General features: G+C 49.7%; 9 protein-coding genes across 9 annotated transcripts, besides 3 other annotated features; 5 read left to right on the top strand and 4 right to left on the bottom strand.

Annotated features, from left to right (window-relative positions):
* Positions 1 to 58: 58 nt before the first annotated feature.
* On the top strand, positions 59 to 1331 carry N7489_008001 (NAD(P)/FAD-dependent oxidoreductase; the record flags this gene model as incomplete). The annotated part of the gene is made up of 4 exons (XM_056713751.1): positions 59 to 290; positions 345 to 976; positions 1041 to 1131; positions 1183 to 1331. 4 exons carry the CDS (start codon positions 59 to 61, stop codon positions 1329 to 1331), a joined length of 1104 nt encoding a protein of 367 aa, XP_056567466.1.
* A 1216-nt stretch (positions 1332 to 2547) lies between these two features.
* N7489_008000 (uncharacterized protein) lies at positions 2548 to 2949 on the top strand (the record flags this gene model as incomplete). The annotated part of the gene is made up of 1 exon (XM_056713750.1): positions 2548 to 2949. The coding sequence occupies one exon, from the start codon at positions 2548 to 2550 to the stop codon at positions 2947 to 2949; it is 402 nt and encodes a 133-aa protein (XP_056567465.1).
* A 117-nt stretch (positions 2950 to 3066) lies between these two features.
* Positions 3067 to 4353, bottom strand: N7489_007999 (uncharacterized protein; the record flags this gene model as incomplete). The annotated part of the gene is made up of 1 exon (XM_056713749.1): positions 3067 to 4353. One exon carries the CDS (start codon positions 4351 to 4353, stop codon positions 3067 to 3069), a length of 1287 nt encoding a protein of 428 aa, XP_056567464.1.
* A 331-nt stretch (positions 4354 to 4684) lies between these two features.
* Positions 4685 to 4775: a sequence feature (Protein overlapping with rRNA (N7489_007998, KAJ5237907.1) was converted to a misc_feature.).
* A 183-nt stretch (positions 4776 to 4958) lies between these two features.
* Positions 4959 to 5111: a sequence feature (Protein overlapping with rRNA (N7489_007998, KAJ5237907.1) was converted to a misc_feature.).
* A 263-nt stretch (positions 5112 to 5374) lies between these two features.
* Positions 5375 to 5472: a sequence feature (Protein overlapping with rRNA (N7489_007998, KAJ5237907.1) was converted to a misc_feature.).
* Positions 5473 to 6111: 639 nt separating this feature from the next.
* On the bottom strand, positions 6112 to 7251 carry N7489_007997 (uncharacterized protein; the record flags this gene model as incomplete). The annotated part of the gene is made up of 4 exons (XM_056713747.1): positions 6112 to 6318; positions 6367 to 6739; positions 6763 to 7089; positions 7142 to 7251. The coding sequence occupies 4 exons, from the start codon at positions 7249 to 7251 to the stop codon at positions 6112 to 6114; spliced, it is 1017 nt and encodes a 338-aa protein (XP_056567462.1).
* Positions 7252 to 7744: 493 nt separating this feature from the next.
* On the bottom strand, positions 7745 to 8952 carry N7489_007996 (CAAX prenyl protease RCE1; the record flags this gene model as incomplete). The annotated part of the gene is made up of 4 exons (XM_056713746.1): positions 7745 to 8284; positions 8357 to 8737; positions 8809 to 8849; positions 8901 to 8952. The coding sequence occupies 4 exons, from the start codon at positions 8950 to 8952 to the stop codon at positions 7745 to 7747; spliced, it is 1014 nt and encodes a 337-aa protein (XP_056567461.1).
* A 1289-nt stretch (positions 8953 to 10241) lies between these two features.
* On the top strand, positions 10242 to 12389 carry N7489_007995 (putative serine-rich protein; the record flags this gene model as incomplete). Its single annotated transcript, XM_056713745.1, has 1 exon — positions 10242 to 12389. One exon carries the CDS (start codon positions 10242 to 10244, stop codon positions 12387 to 12389), a length of 2148 nt encoding a protein of 715 aa, XP_056567460.1.
* A 764-nt stretch (positions 12390 to 13153) lies between these two features.
* On the bottom strand, positions 13154 to 15000 carry N7489_007994 (lysophospholipid acyltransferase; the record flags this gene model as incomplete). Its single annotated transcript, XM_056713744.1, has 4 exons — positions 13154 to 13638; positions 13699 to 14817; positions 14877 to 14921; positions 14979 to 15000. 4 exons carry the CDS (start codon positions 14998 to 15000, stop codon positions 13154 to 13156), a joined length of 1671 nt encoding a protein of 556 aa, XP_056567459.1.
* Positions 15001 to 15273: 273 nt separating this feature from the next.
* On the top strand, positions 15274 to 17160 carry N7489_007993 (Sec1 family protein; the record flags this gene model as incomplete). The annotated part of the gene is made up of 3 exons (XM_056713743.1): positions 15274 to 15381; positions 15443 to 16468; positions 16522 to 17160. The coding sequence occupies 3 exons, from the start codon at positions 15274 to 15276 to the stop codon at positions 17158 to 17160; spliced, it is 1773 nt and encodes a 590-aa protein (XP_056567458.1).
* A 204-nt stretch (positions 17161 to 17364) lies between these two features.
* Positions 17365 to 18504, top strand: N7489_007992 (SDR family oxidoreductase; the record flags this gene model as incomplete). The annotated part of the gene is made up of 1 exon (XM_056713742.1): positions 17365 to 18504. One exon carries the CDS (start codon positions 17365 to 17367, stop codon positions 18502 to 18504), a length of 1140 nt encoding a protein of 379 aa, XP_056567457.1.
* Between the last annotated feature and the right edge of the window lie 40 nt (positions 18505 to 18544).

Here is an 18544-nt window from a genome sequence, read left to right as displayed (position 1 = left end):
ATACGGCTATCTGTCCGCTTCCATCCTCGCAACTAGCCCCACCTGTTTACAACTGACCATGTTGCTCACTTGGGATTGGAAAAAGCTTTTCGCCGTCCAGGCTCTTTTCGCACTTGTCTGGGCACAGGCTCCCCAGGAAAATTACGATGTCATCGTGATTGGCGGGGGTCCCTCTGGTCTTAGTGCAGCTAGTGCGCTGTCGCGCGTCCTGAGAAAGGTAGCCTTGTTTGACTCGGGAGAGTATCGCAATAATCCCACCAGACATATGCACGATGTCATTGGAAGCGACCGTACGTATCTCCCGCCCTTGTTCTTAGAGGGAATCTATTAACATTCCGGCCTAGATGTCGTTCCGGCTGAGTTCCGAGAAGCTGCCAGAAAGCAAATCTCTTTCTATAACATGACGACTTTCTTCGACCAGAAGGTCATAACTATGCAAAAAACCGACAACTCTTTCCTTGCTACGACCGCCAATGGCACCTACACCGCACGTAAGGTCATCCTAGCCAGCGGCCTGAAGGATGACCTCCCCAACGTCCCGGGGCTCCGGGACGCATTCGGTAAGGGCGTGTTCTGGTGTCCATGGTGTGACGGGTTCGAGCATCGTGACCAGCCGATGGGTGTCCTAGGAGATCTCTCCGACGCGTATGACAGTGTGAAGGAATTACACCCAACTCTGAACAAGGACATTCGCATCTACGCGAACGGCACCAACAACGCCGCTCAACTCAACCGGCTTAACGGTAAAAACAGAGACTGGCAGAAAGTTTTCGACGCGTACAACGTTACCGTCAACGCTAAGCCCATTCTGAATATCACGCGAACACAAAGCGGGAGTGACTTCCACGACTCGGCAATCCGGAAGGAATTTGACAAGTTCCGGGTTTACTTCACGGACGGAACCTACGAGGAGCGGGGCGCATTTATCACCAACTACGGTACTTCACAGGCATCCAATCTACCGGAACAATTGAAAGTTGGGTTTTTGGGGAAGAAAATGGACACGACGGCCCGTGGCTTACGGACCACTATTCCCGGAGTCTGGGGGGGTGGGTGATGCCAACAGCGATAACAGCACCAATGTCCCGCATGCTATGTCTAGCGGGAAGAAGGCGGCTGTTTTTTGCCATGGTGAGTCCGGATTCTACCCGAATATTTTACACTATTGCTAACTCGGTGCAGTTGAAATGGCTACGGAGGAGCTGGCACAAGTCGGTGGCAGCCCGGCCAAAAGAGCAGCCATGCTTGATGACCGGTCTATACATGAGCGGACCGCGAGACAAATGGGCGATGAAGTCGGCGATGTTTACAAGAGACTTGCCCACTTCTGAGATCTCAGAATCCTACAACGGCATCCAAGTATTGTTTGAGGAGCAGAGGATGTTCCGTGGATACACAGTCCTGTGTGCTGAAAAGAATTCTGTTTCAATCGATTTACTCAACATACGGAGGAACATGTATGGGGATGCTGTGTCTGGGTATTAGTACTTGTTGAATAATAATAATAATAGTAATAATAGAAGAGGTGTCTCATGCCTTTAATCTATGTTTCTCACTTTGATATTCAGGCAACATTTGTATTAAACACCTGTAAGTAGACTGTAGGAACGATACCAAATATCTTCGCTGACGCATGAGAGGAAACCTCTAGGATGCGGTCATGTTAAAGAGGGCTGGTAGAACAAATTCTGCGTTAGCGTTGTGTAGCAGAACCAAACATATCCTATAGGTAATGAGAGGAAGTCCAAAAGGATAAGCTCAGGCATATTTTGCTCCCACTAGGGCTCTTGCCTAGCTGGTCTAGCTCTGCTGGTGCCAAGCAATTCCTGTGGGCCTACGGACCCTCTATTCCAAGGTTGGATGTGAAACCAAAAGATGAAACCTCAGCCTCAAAATGGGCGGCTAATGGATTTTGGGGTGCGCGGAATGCCAGCCTGATTTAGTCTTGGGACGAACCAACTAAAGCAAACAAGCAAAGGAAATAAACACCATCTCCATCACCATCTCCCCGCTGCACTTGTACGTTGTACATGATGTTCATGTCCAAAAACCCCCGCAGAGCGGCCCAGGCTCTGCAAGCCCCATCACAACCCATGCACTCCTAACCCATTGGATGCCGGTGCTCAGGATTGCAAAGACGGAATATAAGCGCTGGTCTCAACCTACCCGCTAGATATTGCATTAAGCATCAATTGGCGTTTAGCAAGTGTTCCTCTTTCAACATTGTGCAGGAAGATCTGGCAACGAGCTAAGAAATAATGTGCGTGGCATTGCATCAATGTGAAACATAGCCACACGCTTGCTATTGCCCAACCAAAGCCAGATTTGCAGGGCGCATATTTTGAGCTGGCGAACCTAGGGAAGTTGAGGGTTGTTATGTTATTTATAAATCTGTCTTCTGCACCTTTAAGGTTTCTTCTGCTCTCATTAACATAAGCACTAAAACCAATCTTGACCAGACCGAAAGCACTCCGCCTTGAAATTTCCCTTATCTTTCAGCAAAGATCAATCCTAAGTTCCCTTCCTCGCCCACGATCTGAAATCAGCATGACTTCCCCCGTTCCACTCAAGGTTGCCATCTACGAGAACCCAGGCATCAAACACTGGAGCTTGTTCATCGATGCGGCAGACAGGGATGATAAGACCACCATTCAACTCCTTGGTGCTCGGCAGAAATATTTCTGTCAAGTGAGTGCGCGATCGGACTCAAGCATTTCGAATTCCCTTATCGAGCTTTGTTCCCTGTGCAAAATTGACGCGAGCAAGATCGAAACTGTCAAAAATATCGCATGGGATACGCCTGTCCGCAATGGGGAGTCCGACTATAGTTGCCAGGATTTCGTCCTCGAGGTTTTGGATAGGCTGGAAGAGAGTGGTATTATTTTAAACGGCGGGGACTATCAGAGCAACAAGGAAGCAGTCAAGGCAAAACGCGAATCTTGGAAGTAGGAGGTTGAGTCGGGAAAAGTCGTCAGTTGTGAAATTTGGAGCTGGTGGAGGTTGCGGAGAAATTTTCTTTTCGGGAAGGGGGTTCTCCTGTGTTCTGTAATGGTCGTTGTCGCAAGTTCATCGAACTATATCCGTCCTCCAACTCCATAGAAGGTTGCCCCAGAGGCGGTCAACCAACCACCGCTCAGGAAATCTTAATGGTGAAATGGAATCGGGCGCATAGAGATACCAATCATCATCATGATCAATGCTCTGACCGTTCGACAAAGTGGTGCATTCATAATATCCAGGATAGAAACCACTCTCCTCCCAGTCAATAACCCCAGTCACGGTATAAGCATCAGCTTGGCTCGGATCCTTTTGTACCATGATATTTGATTTCTTCAAATCACCGTGGGTAAACACTGAGCCGTTGAGAGTTTTGTTTTCCTCGTTCAAAAATGAGCGAAGCAATTTGACGTAGGAGGGGCTGGCACGATGCTTTGCAGAGAATTGCAACTCATCAAATTGCCTTGCTGTGGTTATGCCCTTTTTCGCAAAGACTTCCATGATACGGTAATCCTTGACCCCTTCCCCACCTACACCCCCCAGCTGAGGTCCGTCATCTTGCCGTAGACTTCTTAGTCGAGAGAATATCCAGTCCAGCTGCTTCTGAAGGGATAATTTTGCTTCATGAGATAGACTTGGCCATGCCCTCTCAACGGTGACGCCCGGGATATATGACATGAACATAGCATTGACGTTTCCAAGTATAAGAAGACCATGGACCCTAGGAATTGGAAGCTCAGGGAGATGGGCAGCGAGGTATTGGAGATTGTGATACTCCGTGAAATCGCTGCTGTCGGGGAACACTTTGATCGCAATTTCATCACTGCACTTAACCACAACCCCTCTGATACTGAGGTCAAATAGCCTCTCAGAATGCAAAATGAGTCTTTTCAACGACGCCGCCAGCGCTGTTTCCGAAGAAGAATAACTGTTGTTTGCAGAATACGCTTGGAGAAGCGCCATAGCCTGGTTAGATAGCGGGTAAAGGATACTGGCGGTGTCGATTTTATCAAGCCTATCGTGAAGCCAGTCACGAGGTTCCATTGGATGCTCTGGCTTGGATGTTTTTGCTTCTTCCTTTGCCTCTGGCATCATCCATCTGTATTTGCGGTCATAGCTTGATGGGAAACAATCGCGCAAGTTAATCTCGGGGTGAGCACTGATCTGGTCAAGAAGGTCGTTTATGGTCCGGAGATTGAGGCGGCCAGCGTCAGAGAGGCCTTCATACTGGGCCACTTGATGGGCACCCAGATATGTCTCTCCGACAACTGATAGAAGGTCTGCGGACGGGTCCTTTTCAAGGGCATTGTGGAAGGCTTGCATCAGGACTCGATTCATTTCGGGGGCGTCAGGCATGTTGATCGTCAAAGTCTTTTGGCCGGGATCCAAGTCTGCTGCCGTTGTTCGCTAGAAGGTCAAGATACTGCGCAGGGCCAAAAGTGTATGTATGTGTATAGCGTGAGATTGCAGACAGTTACAGCCAACATTTAGATCCTCGACGAGAAGACAAATCCCCGCGCCAAGGATGCTTACCCAGCTGCATCATGTGGTCTTGGTATTTGCCAAGGCTGACATCCACCGCATCGTGTAGACCTAATGGAGAACGGAGAAACTGTACTACACGTACTTACCTGCTGCTCGCGCGACCATTTCTCTTGACGCGGCGACATAAAGAGGTGCGGACTTCAGGGTTGGCCACGTTTAGTAGTGGCTTAAGTACGGCTGCGCGGACGGGAAGCCCTATTTTCCACGCCCTATGGTCGTATGTGTAATGTCCTCTGTAAAAGATAATTATAGAATACGAATGCAAGGGTTGAGGATGGGATAATCCTAGAGTGAACGTTAACATCCAGTCGCCAGCTGTGAAGGGTGGGTGATTGATTATTACGGAAAAGAGGCTGAAGATAGGGCGGCCAGGGATAGAAATGGAGAATAAAAAAGCAAAAAAACAAAAAACATACAACAGTGAGGATTCGCTGGTGGTCACCCACCCAACTACTAACTCACCGGCGTGTGGCTTGAGTACGGCTGAGCGGACGGGAAGCCCTATTTTCCACACCCTATGGTCGTATGTGGTAGTCTTTACATAGGATAGAAATAATAGAATGATACAGCTATTTAGGAGTGAAATCAAGGCTATATATCTACTACTACGGAGATAAAGGAGGGAAAAGAGTGTGATAATATAGAGGCTATATATAAAGCTTCCGGGAATGACCAACGAGACAAACTACCTATGTAGGCAAATGCTTAGTCTATATAGCGACAAACGCATCCTATATATATCAACATGAAGTCAAAGCCGAGTTTAATATTGTTATATAGATAGGCGAGTATAAGTATAAGATAAAAGAACAAAAACAAAACAAAAACATACAACAGTGAGGATTCGCTGGTGGTCACCCACCCAACTACTAACTCACCGGCGTGTGGCTTAAGTACGGCTGAGCGGACGGGAAGCCCTGTTCTCCACACCCTATGGTCGTATGTGGTACGTTATGAGCAGAAAAGAAATAGAACGTCCCAGATTGGAATCAATTGGTGTGGATGAGAAAGATACGTGCATGTATGGGTGACGAGGTGAAACTCAGGCTAAGACCAGGAGACAAAAGGTCGAGGATTTGGCCTACAAGGTTAGCTACGTCAAAGCCGAGCGTGGAGCAAAACAAACGAATATTGCTGTAATGTATATTTAGTTAACGGATATATATGTGATGAGTATAGAAGGGGTGTTGGGTCTAGACTTTTCATACTTCCAGTTTGCCGTCCATGACCTGGTCGTTATCCGACAGGGATCAATAACATCAATAAGAAGTCTCTTTTAACCCGCTAGGACACGGCACATAGAAATGTGGGTATAGTCTTCTTAGCTAGAGCTAGATCCTTTATATTGTTTATATATACTATCTATTGACTGGTCATGACAGAATAATAATTACATATGTATTGCCTGGACGACAAAAAAGAAACAGGGGGAGGGCGTCCATTCCTCCGAAAAGAGAAGAGAAACAAAATCTATCCATAATGTACAAAGTGAGGTCCCACCCTGAACTCCAAATGACCCCCAATCTATCCATAGTGTACAAAGTCCAGGCTTACAGGTCTCAGCGACCCTCAGCTCCCGGTGATCCTCAGCACAAACTCATATACGCCAAGCGTAATGACAGCCGAGGGCAAAGACCGAATCATATGGGGAGCCAAGCCTCCATACAATCCCGCCATACCTTCCTCTTTAGCGACCAAACGGAAGCATTGCAACAAGCCAGTGTATTTGGCCCGGCCATTCTCCACAGGCGCTTGACGCAATCTCGTTCGAATAACCTAAGGATGTGAGCGTGGGACGAAAGACAACGGCTTGGAATAGCGTACCTCATGAGGATATGTCATTAGACCCGCGGCTAACTTTGCAGAACATGCAGCACCGCTAGTACTAACCCAATGGAAGAATTCGTCCAAGAACGCAGTTCGCGTTCCGTCGGTAGTTTCTAACGACCGATGGAAGCTGGTTTTCAGACGTTCGTAAAGCACTAAATGCAGAGCCGTTTCAATCGAGCCGAGATAGCTAGCGCTTAACCCTCTGTAAAACCCGCTTAATCCCTCATTTCGGAAGACTTGCCGGATGCAATCAATGCTATTGCGATATCGACGTGTTGTAACGCCCCCGATTTCTGTTTTGTCAAGTTGGAGTCGTGTCTTGACCAGCCATATTGGATTCGTTGCCGTGGAAGTTGCTATCCCCGCGCTAATTGCAGCCTGTGCGTGGACGAGGGGGAATCTTCCGTATGTCCTAGCATCTTAGCCCCGAAATGTTTGCAATTCCCGTAGACGTAAAACTTGATCGCAGTCGCCGGGACCACGCCGGCCATGCTTGGACCGAGGCCTCGGAAAAAGGCTCGCCAGCCTTCGGCACGATAAATGGAGTTGATGACCTGCATCGTTCTGTGATTTGACCCGCGTGGTTGTACTGTCTGTAGAGGCTGATTTAATTGATTGGAGGCGCTAGTGTTTTGGGTTTGATAGAAGTCGGATTGAAGGCGTGTTCGCAATACGTCAAGGGGCGACGTCACGATAGCAGTAGCTAATCCACCGCTCCTTTATTTGAAAATGTCAGGAAAGTCAAGACAACCAGCTGGAAATGACTTACGCGCCTGCGAGAAGGTGCACCGACGGTGCAACCGTCTTCTTTTTCGCAACATGGGTAGAGGTGCTTGGTTTCACACTATCTGCATACCGGGCCTGGTCATTGGCCTCCATGTTGATATCAAAGATGATAAGACTGCGGAGAAAGGGCTGAAAACATTTTTCCAAGACTATCCCTATCTATCTTCTTATCTACCCATCACATGATGTATGACAAATGATCGCGACGCGAAAGCACGTGATGGCACCACGATCACATGCAAAAGACTGGACTAGTCGGATATATATTTTAGAATTTCTAGGTGCTCGATTCATAGGTAACCAGTAACAATCAATCGTTTGAGATACAAAAGATTGTGAATGAACACTAGACTAGACCCGTAGCAAGTTGATAGCCCAATAAGTGCACTAGCTAATATATATCGACATCAGGTGCTAGGTTCTACTATACAAACACTATCCACATACTAGGGGAATCCTATGTATACCTCATCTGGGTCTCCTTGACATAGCATATAAACAAAACACCAAATATAACAGCCCAAAAAGACACCGGAAGCAAACCCAATTGTACCAAGCTCAGACCCAAGTCACAAGCTAAATGAAACTAATTCGACTTCCCCGAAAACGAAACCAGAGCATGATAGGACTCAGTTAAAGGCCACAAACCCTGAGCAAAACCAACCGCCCCAGCAACAAGAAGCACATAATAAGCAACCGTCCACCCAATACCCAAACCCTCATCGCCTCTCACCCCGACTTTGATATCATCAGGATCCTCCTTACTCCGAGTCACAGGAGGACCAATCGACTCAGCAGCCTCCACACGGCCCCAGAACCGCGGTAGTCCACACCAGTTACAGAAGCTATGGATGACAACAACGGCCAGCAACGAGCCCGTCCGCAGATAGACAAAAGTCGCATACCAGCCGAAGATAGTCGTGTAGCCGAACTGGAAGAGCGACCGCAGTAGCGCGGCCAGCGCCGGCGTGTCCGGGTGCGTCAGACAGAACTCATAGAAGTGGTGCACGTGCGCGATGCCGAAATACAGCGGTGCCAGGAACACGATTCGGCCCGGCGAGGTGTGTGCTAGTAAATGTAGCGGTACCATCGCGGATCGGAACATGACTTCTTCTGTGAAGGGGCCCTGAGAGGATGTTAGATTGTTCTATGTTTATGTTTTTTTGGCCCGAAAAGAAAAAGAACAAGAAACACATACCGCGACAAAATTCCTCCATCCAATCCAGCCACCCAGACTCTCGGAGAGCTTACTAGGCCGGAACCAGAACTTCCATTCGCCTTCGACAATGCCACGCTCGAAGAGCGGGCCGAGGAACAGAATGGCGGTTAGGAAAAGACTTCGAAGCGTCTCCAACAGGCCGACGGGCCACCAGCCGAGGAGTCTGATACCGGCGCCGAGGGAGGAATTATCCTCCTCAACAATAATCCAGAGGACAAGGACTGAGCTCACGATACATGAGGCCGTGACGGCGCGGATGCGGGCGCGAATCACGGACGGGGCATCGCGACTGAGACTTGGAGATGGGCGGGTTGTTGGGGAGAGATAGAATGGTAGCACGTAGAGTAGTGTGAGGATGACCTGGGTGGGTTAGATACGAGTCGTTTTTCTTTTCTTTTTTCTTTTTTTTGGTTGTCTAGGAGTCTACATACAGATAGAAAAGCGACCGTTCGTTCTGACAGGGCAGGTTCATCTGGGTTGTTAGTTGACACTTTCTTTTTATAGGGTTTTCCCCCTGACTTACCCTGCTTGGAGTATAGACTCTTCAGTCGAGCCATTATCCCTACGGGAGCCATGATCAGCAGAGTTGGGGAGGTTTACTTCTTTATGGAGATGGATTTTATTAAGAGGAGAGAGAGGGAAGGGTCTGGATGTTCTTTGTTCCTGTTACCGTACGGAGGGACAGATGGTGATTGGTTATAAATGATATAATACAGTATGGTATTGTTATAGTCATGGACTTGGTATCAGGGGGAATCAATGGGGATTCCTCCGATTGTTCTTTTGATTAAATTTGATTCTATAATCGGTATAGTATATAATATATAAGTATAAGTATATATTAATAGTATAACCAATTCAACTCAAACAGGGGCTAAAAGCCAATTCGAACTGGTGGACCGTGCAAAGACCAAATATGATCTCTCACTCCCCCTTGAGTGTCATTCATTTTAAATGTGAGTCAATGCTAGGGATCGTGGACAGTTATTCTCCGATTCACGAGGAAACAACCTTGGAAGAATATTTATTGGCAATGAGCGTCTGATAATTGTCGGGATCTGCCATTCTGCTACTCCGTATACACTAGTGGCAGTTCGTCAGGGACAACGCACACAGGCTCCACATCGAAATAAAATGAGAAAAGATGTTTGAAGGAGTCAACGGTGGTTCTCGAGACTCCGCATTATGGAGTTTAGGTAGAAATTAAAGATGGCTTAGCACGTAGCATTCGAATATAAACATGGCCAGACCCGATATATATGAGATATGACCAGAACAACCAGAACAACCAGAGAAAAAGAAGAGAAAAAGAGAAAATCAATCCCCTCGTACTTTTGACTACCATCTTGACCAATTAATCCTCAATTGACCCTCCAGTCCACCTCCAAGTCCATGCAGGCTGCATCATCCCTGCAGTCTAAGAGAGTCTAAGATCTCACCTGCTTAGACGCTCACCGCTGGGAAATTCTTTTCCCCCTTCCCCAAGTGTCTCAAACTTCTTCTCTGTTTCTGCTTCTCGTGCTTTTCGTGTCCCTTTTTTTTTTTGTTTTTCTTGTTTTGAAACGTTTTAATGATTGTTTTTTCCAGTCACTCTCTTAATGGCCTTGGATGTTTGAAACGAACTAATTGACGACTCTGCACGTCTACCCACGCTCTTTTTCTTGATGAACATCAGCCTATAGAACAACCCTTGATCTCAAAAGGGTACCACATTCCTTACATCGAATAACTCGAATTACTCGGAAAAAAAACAACCCACTCTTTTGACGTTTTGTTTACATCTTGTTTACCTTTGCTTGGATTGCCTTCGCCGTTTCGCTTCTATTCGAATCTTTTCAATCAATGCTCTAAGTGTGTCCAAATAATGTCTTTTCCCGTTCGCTCAACCTCGCCGCGCGTGCGAAGGGCATTGCACGAGCGTACTCCCTCTCACTCAAACGAAAGATCACCAACCCGGTCATTGCGCATGGTGCCCGATGAAGAGCTTGATATGTACACCACAACGCCATTCCCAACCAAACCCGAGCAGATTCTGTTACCGCTCCCTGGCAAAGGACAACAATACATATCAGACACCGGTTTCAGCTATTCCGATCACCTGGGCCCGTCCACGTCAACATATGCCTCACCGGCTTTCAGCCAAGCACCCAACAGCCCGAGAGATCTCTCAATTGGTAGCTGGGATGTATCCTCCACCGTGGATACCGGTAACTCACCTCCGCAATTGTGGGATGATGACCCATCCTCTAGCAAGTCGTCGCTGCCAGATGTCTCAGGGAAAGCACCCGACTATGGGTCCGAGAGTTCGGAAGCCGAGTTCTCAGATGACGAGATGGTGGTCTTGCCGACGACCACGCCAACGATAAAAGCCGTACTCTCAGAGCCATCCATGTCGCCAAAGTCCTCGGCGGAGTCCGTGACTGACTACTCCAGCCCCATCATCGAACAAATCGGCGCCCCGTCAAGTCCCAACTTTGTGATGTTGGATAACTCAAGCTTCCACCGTCCGGCGACAGCATCATCAGAGTCAGACCAGCGAAGGAACTCGCTCTCTTCATATAACTCACGAGGAACCGTCGTCAGACATGTCGGCTCTGCACCCTGGTTCCAGAACGCCTTCCAGCCAGCCTCATCCGAGCAATCGAGCTATGGAGCCCGTTCATTCCACTCCAGCCCGCCCACGCAATCTATAGCCTCATTTCACTCGAGCCCGCCGGCACAGTCCATAGCTTCGTTCCGCTCGTCATCCAGGGCACCATCAGGCAGCCGTTCCCAATCAGCGACATCATCTTCACGCAGTCTCCGCTCGGCTTCTGACTTGCAGGCAGCCATCGACAATGGCGTGCCTATTCAGTACCCACGTATTCGCGCGCCATCGTCTTCAAGCTCCCGCGCCGGCACATCAGTCTCCTCAGAACGCGACTTCACCCCTGGCCCTGCATCCGGACGTTGCAACCCCCACTTGGCATCAGGACGCTGGAACCCGCATCTATCAACAGTCTCCTCCATCTGGTCCGCCGATGAATCAACCAACCTCGCGGCAGAACCAGCACCAGAAACAGACTCAGACCGCGACATGGCCGAGCCAACCCCACCGCCACCAGCAGCCCTGGCAACAGAAACAACCAGATCCTCCGTCTGGCTCGTCGAGCCCTCAAACGACAGCGAAGACGAACGCCTCGACAGCCTAACCAAGCTCCCCACCCGCCCAATCTTCTCCCAAAGCCTCTCCTCCGGCTCAAAGCGAAGCAACAGCACCCGCAGCCTCCAACGCCCAGGCACGGGTTCAAGCACAATCTTCAACATCCTCCCAACATGGGCAAAGGTCTACTACCTCCGCGAACCAATGGGCCTGAACTCAACTCTCTCCATGGTCGACGGCTCCCGTCCACCAACCCGTCCCGGAACCTCAAACTCAAGCGTCTTCAACCTCGTCCCAGGACCCCTCAACATTCCCCGTCCCCGCTCCCCGGAACGTCCCCGGACCCCCTCCCCACAACGCCAAGCACTCCCCCAACGCCGTCTGGAAAGTGACCCTCGCGATCCACGCGCCCACTGGGTCCCATCCCCACAACCCGAAGACGGCGAGTTCACGGGGAACCACCTCCACCGTCTCCGACACAGCTGGTCACCGCATCTCATCCCGGACAGACGTGTTCCACAGCGTTCGACAAGTCGATGGCGGCCGCCATCTCTCGACTCGCGCCACGAGCCTGTCCTCGGCCGTCGAAATATCCAGGTCTATTCTTTTTGTCTGGGGTTCATTTTCCCGCCGGCGTGGTGTGTGGCGGCGATCTTGCCGTTGCCGCCTAAACCCAAGGTTGCGATGGTCGAGTTCGAGGGTTCGGATGTTGGGATGGCGCTTGAGGCTCAGTGTATCAACCTCCAGCAGAGGAGGAGGGATAATGCGCGTTGGTGGAGGAATCTTAATCGATGGATGATTTCCCTTGGGGTTATTATTCTGATTGTTATTATTGTGCTGGCGGTTATTGGCACTACTATGGGCTTTTAACTGATCTTTTTACGCTCTTACGACTTGGACTTGCAACTTTGAGACTTTCTTTGATGATCTTTTTCTTTTTTTTTTTCTTTCTTTGGGGTTGAGTCCCCTCGACCAGTCGACTGGTTTCTTTTGCTGTTCACTGATACTGCAGACCCTTCTTCTTCTCTTCTTGTGATCGCTTCTATTCAGCCTTTCATCTTCTTTTCTTCCTTTCCCTTCTCTGGCACATTGCTGTGAACGACTCCACGACTTCAACGCACATAAATATCCTCTTCTGTTTTACATTTTTCTTGGCATTTCGACATTTGCCTGGAGACTCATGGGCTTCATATGGGATTCGATGCATGGCGACTGCCTTTGTTTGCATTTATGCTATACGTCCATGTAATGGATATATGTTTCTTGTTATTTTTGCTTCTTGAATTTGAACTTGAAGGGTTTATCACATACGCATATTCTCTTTTACTCTTCTCTTCGGTGTTCTGTGTTGTACCATACTTTGGTCAATTCACTTGTAGTATACTCAATCTTTACGTGAAAGTAATTGTAAACCAGTTGCTATTCCCTAAACCATTCAACACTTGTAACATCTATAGACACAAACCCGGACGAGACCAACTTCGACCAAGTCATCATTAAATAGAGATAAAAAAAAGAAAACACTCCTAATTATGTCTTGTAGCGAAGCGGAGTAGACCGAAAAGCCGAGCCAACGGCTATTCAACCCCTTCTATCCAATGATTCCATCACCTACACAGTTCTCAAAACTGAGTCTACAACTTCCGTCCAATCTTCTGCTCAACAGCAGCCTTCAATTCCTCACCAGTAGGCATCTTAACTGTACTTCCCCGTCTACCGCGGGTCTCAATCTCAGCCTTGATCTCGGCAACAGCCTCGTCAAAGTCACGCTCAGGATCATTCGGCAGGCCCAGGTCAGGGGGACGCACGGATTCGGTGCTAGCGGTGCGAGGGACGTGGGGACGGTTGCGGCGCTTCAGGCGGGAGACGAGGTATTTCCTGAGCGGAGAGAAGGAGGCGAAGCCGACTAGGGAGACGGCGATGTTGATGATGCCGTAGAAGTACACACGGGACCAAACGGTGAAAGAACCATCAAAGTTGAGGATAATGAAAGGAATGACGGTGAAGGAGAGGGTTAGCTGTGTGGCCAGCCAGCTAAGGAAGTCGTAGTAGCGCTTGTTTGGTGTTGGCTTGGTGCCATCCGGTGTGAGGAAGAAGGGGCGCACGTAGCGGCGGAAGTCTATTGTATGGTTAATTATGGGAGGGTTAGATTATGGAGGGGACCTTTTTGTCGGCTTACTCTTTGCCACAGTCTGAACGAAAGAGCCCAGTACAAAGGTCATGTAGTATCCTGGGTGGAAACCGTGCCAGAGGGCACTGGTAGCGAAAGTAGCCATGCTGGCGCGGAAGCCGGGTTTCTTGCCCTTGGGAGTGACACGGAGGTAGACGTAGTTGCGCAGCCAGTGGTTGGTGTTCTTGTTCCAGTTGCCCAGGTAAGCGTGCGAGTTCTGCGCCGTCTCCATGGCCCACGGATCGACGTTCTGCAGTCGGTTCCAGAAGACCTTGCCTGTTTTCGGATCAAAGCTGTTGTATCCCATGCCAGATAGGATACAGGCACCCTCCGTCAGAGCCCAGACACCGTAGTACTTGGTACGAGCAGTGAAGCCAAGCATGTGCACGGTGAAAATGCGACGCAGGAAGGAATACTGCATGAACTCGTCTGAAAGCACAAAGTCGGTGGTAAAGTATGAGCTCAGTTGGATGAAGGCGAAGATCCAGATCAGTCCAGCAGCAGCCTTCATTGCGGCAGGTCTTCCGCTACGAGGAATCTTGCGCTTCTTTCGGGTAGGTGGCACCTTGGATGGGTCAGTGCCAGGCGGGACTTCGAAGAGCGTAGTGTCGATCCAACGGCGGTAATCCACATATTCAAAAGAAGGACCGGCAAAGAGAGAAGGGAAGAACATGACATAGCCCAGGTAGTCTATAATACTCGGGAACTTTGTAATAGCAGAGTACTTCTGCGGGTCCGAGAGTTGGTCCTTGGGCAGACGGCCGTCATGAACATTCCAACAGAACGAGGTAAGTTTCATGACCATGACCATCTGCGCCCCAGTAATGTCGACGGCCGACTTTTCGTCTACCCTCTGACGCTCGATGTGGTTAATCGACATGTGTCCCATCAAGAAAAGGAACCCAATCCAAGGCATCAGGGACCCATCCACGTAGTAGGCGATTGCATAGGTGGCCGCGGCACTGTATAGGAGGGTGCGAAGACCATCCCAGAGGTCGAAGAGCCCGACAATATAGAACAATGACACGGCGATAATGAAGACATTCTTTTTCCAGGGTTGACCGTCGGGGATACGTTTGAGGAGGGCGGCCAGTGGGTAGGAGAGGAGGAACGAGCCGATCAGCTTGACTGGAGCTGGTCAGAAATTGCTAATAACGTCGGGAGCTTATGGAAATGGAAGATCGTACGCTCATCAGTCGATGCGCCAGTGAGTTTGGCTGGCACCTCGAATACTGCGGGGAGAAGTGTTAGTGACCGAGGAGCTTCCAGCTATTAGGGAGTCGACTTACTCTGGTCTACATAGGGCAACATATTGTTGGCCTTGTAGAAAGAGAACAAAACAGACAAAACAGAAAGGAGAATTAGAAAACAGATGAGAGCAGAGAAGAAAAGAAAAAGAAGAAGCAAAGGGAAAAAAAAGGGCGAGAGAAGAAAAACAGCTTGTCATGTGGAAAGTGGAATTTCCCCCAACAACTTCCCGCTCCACATTCAACCCCTCGATCTTCAACAGCTTCAACAGCTTTAACAGCTTCCATAATATAAGCCAACACTTTTGAGACATATCTCCTGGTGACATATCCCACCATGGATGTCGTTGCGGCTGCCTCGGGGTACATCTCCAAGATGGTCACCGTGGGTGAGTCGGGAGCTTCGTCATCCAAGATGAAGATCTTGCTTCTTGATAGTGAGACAGTGGGTGATTTTACCCTGATAGCAATATACTAATCCCGATCGCTAACTCCTATGGTCACAGGTCCCTATTGTTTCGACCGCCATTACCCAATCCGCCCTTCTTAATCATGAGGTCTATCTCATTGACCGCTTGGACAATGCCGCGCGCGAGAAGATGCGACATCTGCGATGCCTCTGCTTCGTGCGCCCATCACCTACCTCTATTCAGTTTTTGATTGACGAACTTCGAGAACCTAAATACGGCGAATATTACATCTACCTTAGCAACATCATCCGAAAATCCGCCCTTGAGCGGCTGGCAGAAGCGGATAGTCACGAGGTCGTCCAATCAGTCCAGGAACAGTTTGCCGACTTCCTCGTGATCAACCCGGACCTTTGCTCTTTAGGGATGGGTTTCCCATTGCAACGGATATGGAGCCATTCGCCGGACTTATGGAACCCAGATTCACTCCAAAGAGCCACAGAGGGGGCCCTGGCCCTGCTCCTCGCATTGAAGAAGAATCCGCTTATCCGCTACGAGAAGAACAGTCTATTGGCCCGGAAATTGGCCACGGAGGTCCGATACCACATCACGCAGGAGGAGCAGCTATTTAACTTCCGCCGGACGGATACACCGCCCATCCTGCTCGTTCTTGACCGCCGCGATGATCCCATCACCCCGTTGCTGACCCAGTGGACGTATCAGGCTATGGTGCATGAGATGCTTGGCATCAACAATGGCCGCGTGGATCTACAGGATGTGCCAGACATCCGACCAGAACTGAAAGAGATTGTCTTGGCTCAGGACCAGGACCCATTCTTCAAGAAGAATATGTATCAGAACTTTGGTGATCTGGGCCAAAACATTAAAGAATATGTGGAGCAGTACCAAACCAAAACTCAAAGCACCGCGAATATCGAGTCCATTGCGGACATGAAACGTTTTGTGGAGGATTATCCCGAATTCCGCAAGCTGGCAGGTAATGTGAGCAAGCATGTTACCCTGGTGGGCGAACTCAGTCGGCGCGTCGGCGAGGATACCCTTCTTGACGTGAGCGAGTTGGAGCAGAGCTTGGCATGCAATGATAACCACTCCAATGATCTCAAGGTATGTCCAGGTTGAACTGGCTATGTTTTGCTCATGAACTCACTCTTTTCCAGTCACTACAACGGATCATCGGGCTGCCAAATGTGCCCTCAGATAATAAGCTGCGCCTGGTGGCTCTCTACGCCCTTCGCTATGAGAAGCAACCCAACAATGCGCTGCCAATCCTCCTTGATCTCCTCGTCACAGCGGGCGAGGTCTCATCTAACCGCGTAAATATCATCCCCAAGCTGCTCGCCTATCACCACTCCCTCCAAGCCCCGCCAGTGGCAGGTGGGTTCTCCGACCTCTTTGAATCAACGTCTTTCTTCTCCGGCGCTAGCAGCCGCTTCAAGGGCCTTAAAGGTGTGGAGAATGTCTACACGCAACACTCCCCCCGACTAGAAGTGACTCTCCAAAATCTCATCAAAGGCCGCCTGAAGGAACTGCAATACCCCTTCCTCGAGGGTAGTGGACACACGCGCGACAAGCCGCAAGACATCATCATCTTTATGGTTGGCGGCGCCACATACGAGGAGGCTAAGATGGTAGCGCAGGTCAATGCCAGCTCCCCGGGTGTGCGAGTCGTTCTAGGCGGCACTTCCATTCACAATAGTACAACCTTCTTGGAAGAGGTTGACGATGCAGTGAGTAGCTGGCCAGAACCAGGACCGTCGACGGCTGCGGGACGGCTGCGACGGGAGGTGGGACGATAATTGTGTTTTAGTGTATATGGGTAATGGAATAACAGTATATCGAGTGAGGCCTGCAATGAGAGTCAATTTCAATAGAAAACAGAAAAGAGAGCATTTGATGGCGATTTATTTTCGTCCGTGTCGCTATCGCTTTCCGTATGAAGAGAGAACCCCAAATGCGGAGAGATTCATCTTCCTCTTTCTCCCCTCACCTGAGCCCACATCATGGAGCAGACATCCCCAAAAGGAGGACCTTCTTCTCCAGCACCACGCGAACCAAAACTCCATCTCCCTTCAACAACCGATCCACCCGGCCCCCAGAATCCCGCCAAACCCCTCGTATGGCTGGTATACAACCCCTCCCCCCACAAAAACCACCACCAACACACTAACACACCTCAGATCTTCGGCGCAACCGGCCACATGGGCCGCTCCTTAGTAAAAACTGCGCTCGCAAACAATGACCTAGTAGCAGCCGTCGGACGCACATACGAGAACAGCCCCGCAGCAATGAAAGAGCTCGAATCCGCCAACTGCATCGGACTCCTCTGCGACGTACGAGCACGCGAGACCGTAAAACGCGTGATAGACCAGACAATCGCGCACTTCGGCCAAATCGACATAATCGCAAACTGCTCCGGCTACGGCGTCATCGGCGCCTGCGAAGACCAAGATGAATTCGACATCCGCAACCAATTCGAAACAAACTTCACAGGAACCCTGAACATGATCCAGCTGTCGCTGCCGCATTTCCGCCAGCGTCGCGCGGGCAGATATCTCATTTTCAGCTCGACGTCTGGTGCTCTCGGCGTGCCCGGACTTGGACCTTACTGCGCCTCTAAATACGCTGTCGAGGGCTTGATGGAGAGTATGCTGTATGAGGTGGATAGTTTTAATATTAAGGGTACGCTTGTCGAGCCGGGACATATGCGTCGGGATGATATTGGGGATTTGGTTTCTTCGTCTGCGCTTGCTCCAAACCCCTCTGAACATCAGCTTTCGTCGCCTTTGCCGCTGTACGGTCATTTCTTGGTTAAACCGCCCAGTGAGCCGTATAATACGACTACGTCGCCGGCGGCGCATGCGCGTCGGATGCTTATGTGGTTGGGTGATAAGCAGCCTGCTAGTGCGGTTAAGGCGGCGCATTTGGTCTGGCAGCTTGGGCATTGCTCTTACCCGCCTCTGAGGCTGATTCTGGGTACGTATGCTGTTGAGAGTGTACGGGATCGGTTGAAGTGTATTATCGAGGAGATTGAAGATTGGAAGTATCTCAGTTTTCCGACGGGTGAGACGCAGGCGGCTGGAGGGCGTGAGAGATCTTCCGCCCAGGAAGGGGGTGAAGGGAATGAATTGGGTAACGGATGATCTTGTCCTTGTCAACATCTTATAAATCTTACATGATACC

The sequence above is a fragment of the Penicillium chrysogenum genome (assembly GCF_028827035.1).
Source record: "Penicillium chrysogenum strain IBT 35668 chromosome Unknown utg000004l_segment0_segment0, whole genome shotgun sequence".
Classification (NCBI taxonomy): domain Eukaryota; kingdom Fungi; phylum Ascomycota; class Eurotiomycetes; order Eurotiales; family Aspergillaceae; genus Penicillium; species Penicillium chrysogenum.
Note: the sequence above shows the minus strand (reverse complement) of the source record. Positions and strands in the feature narration are given on the sequence as shown.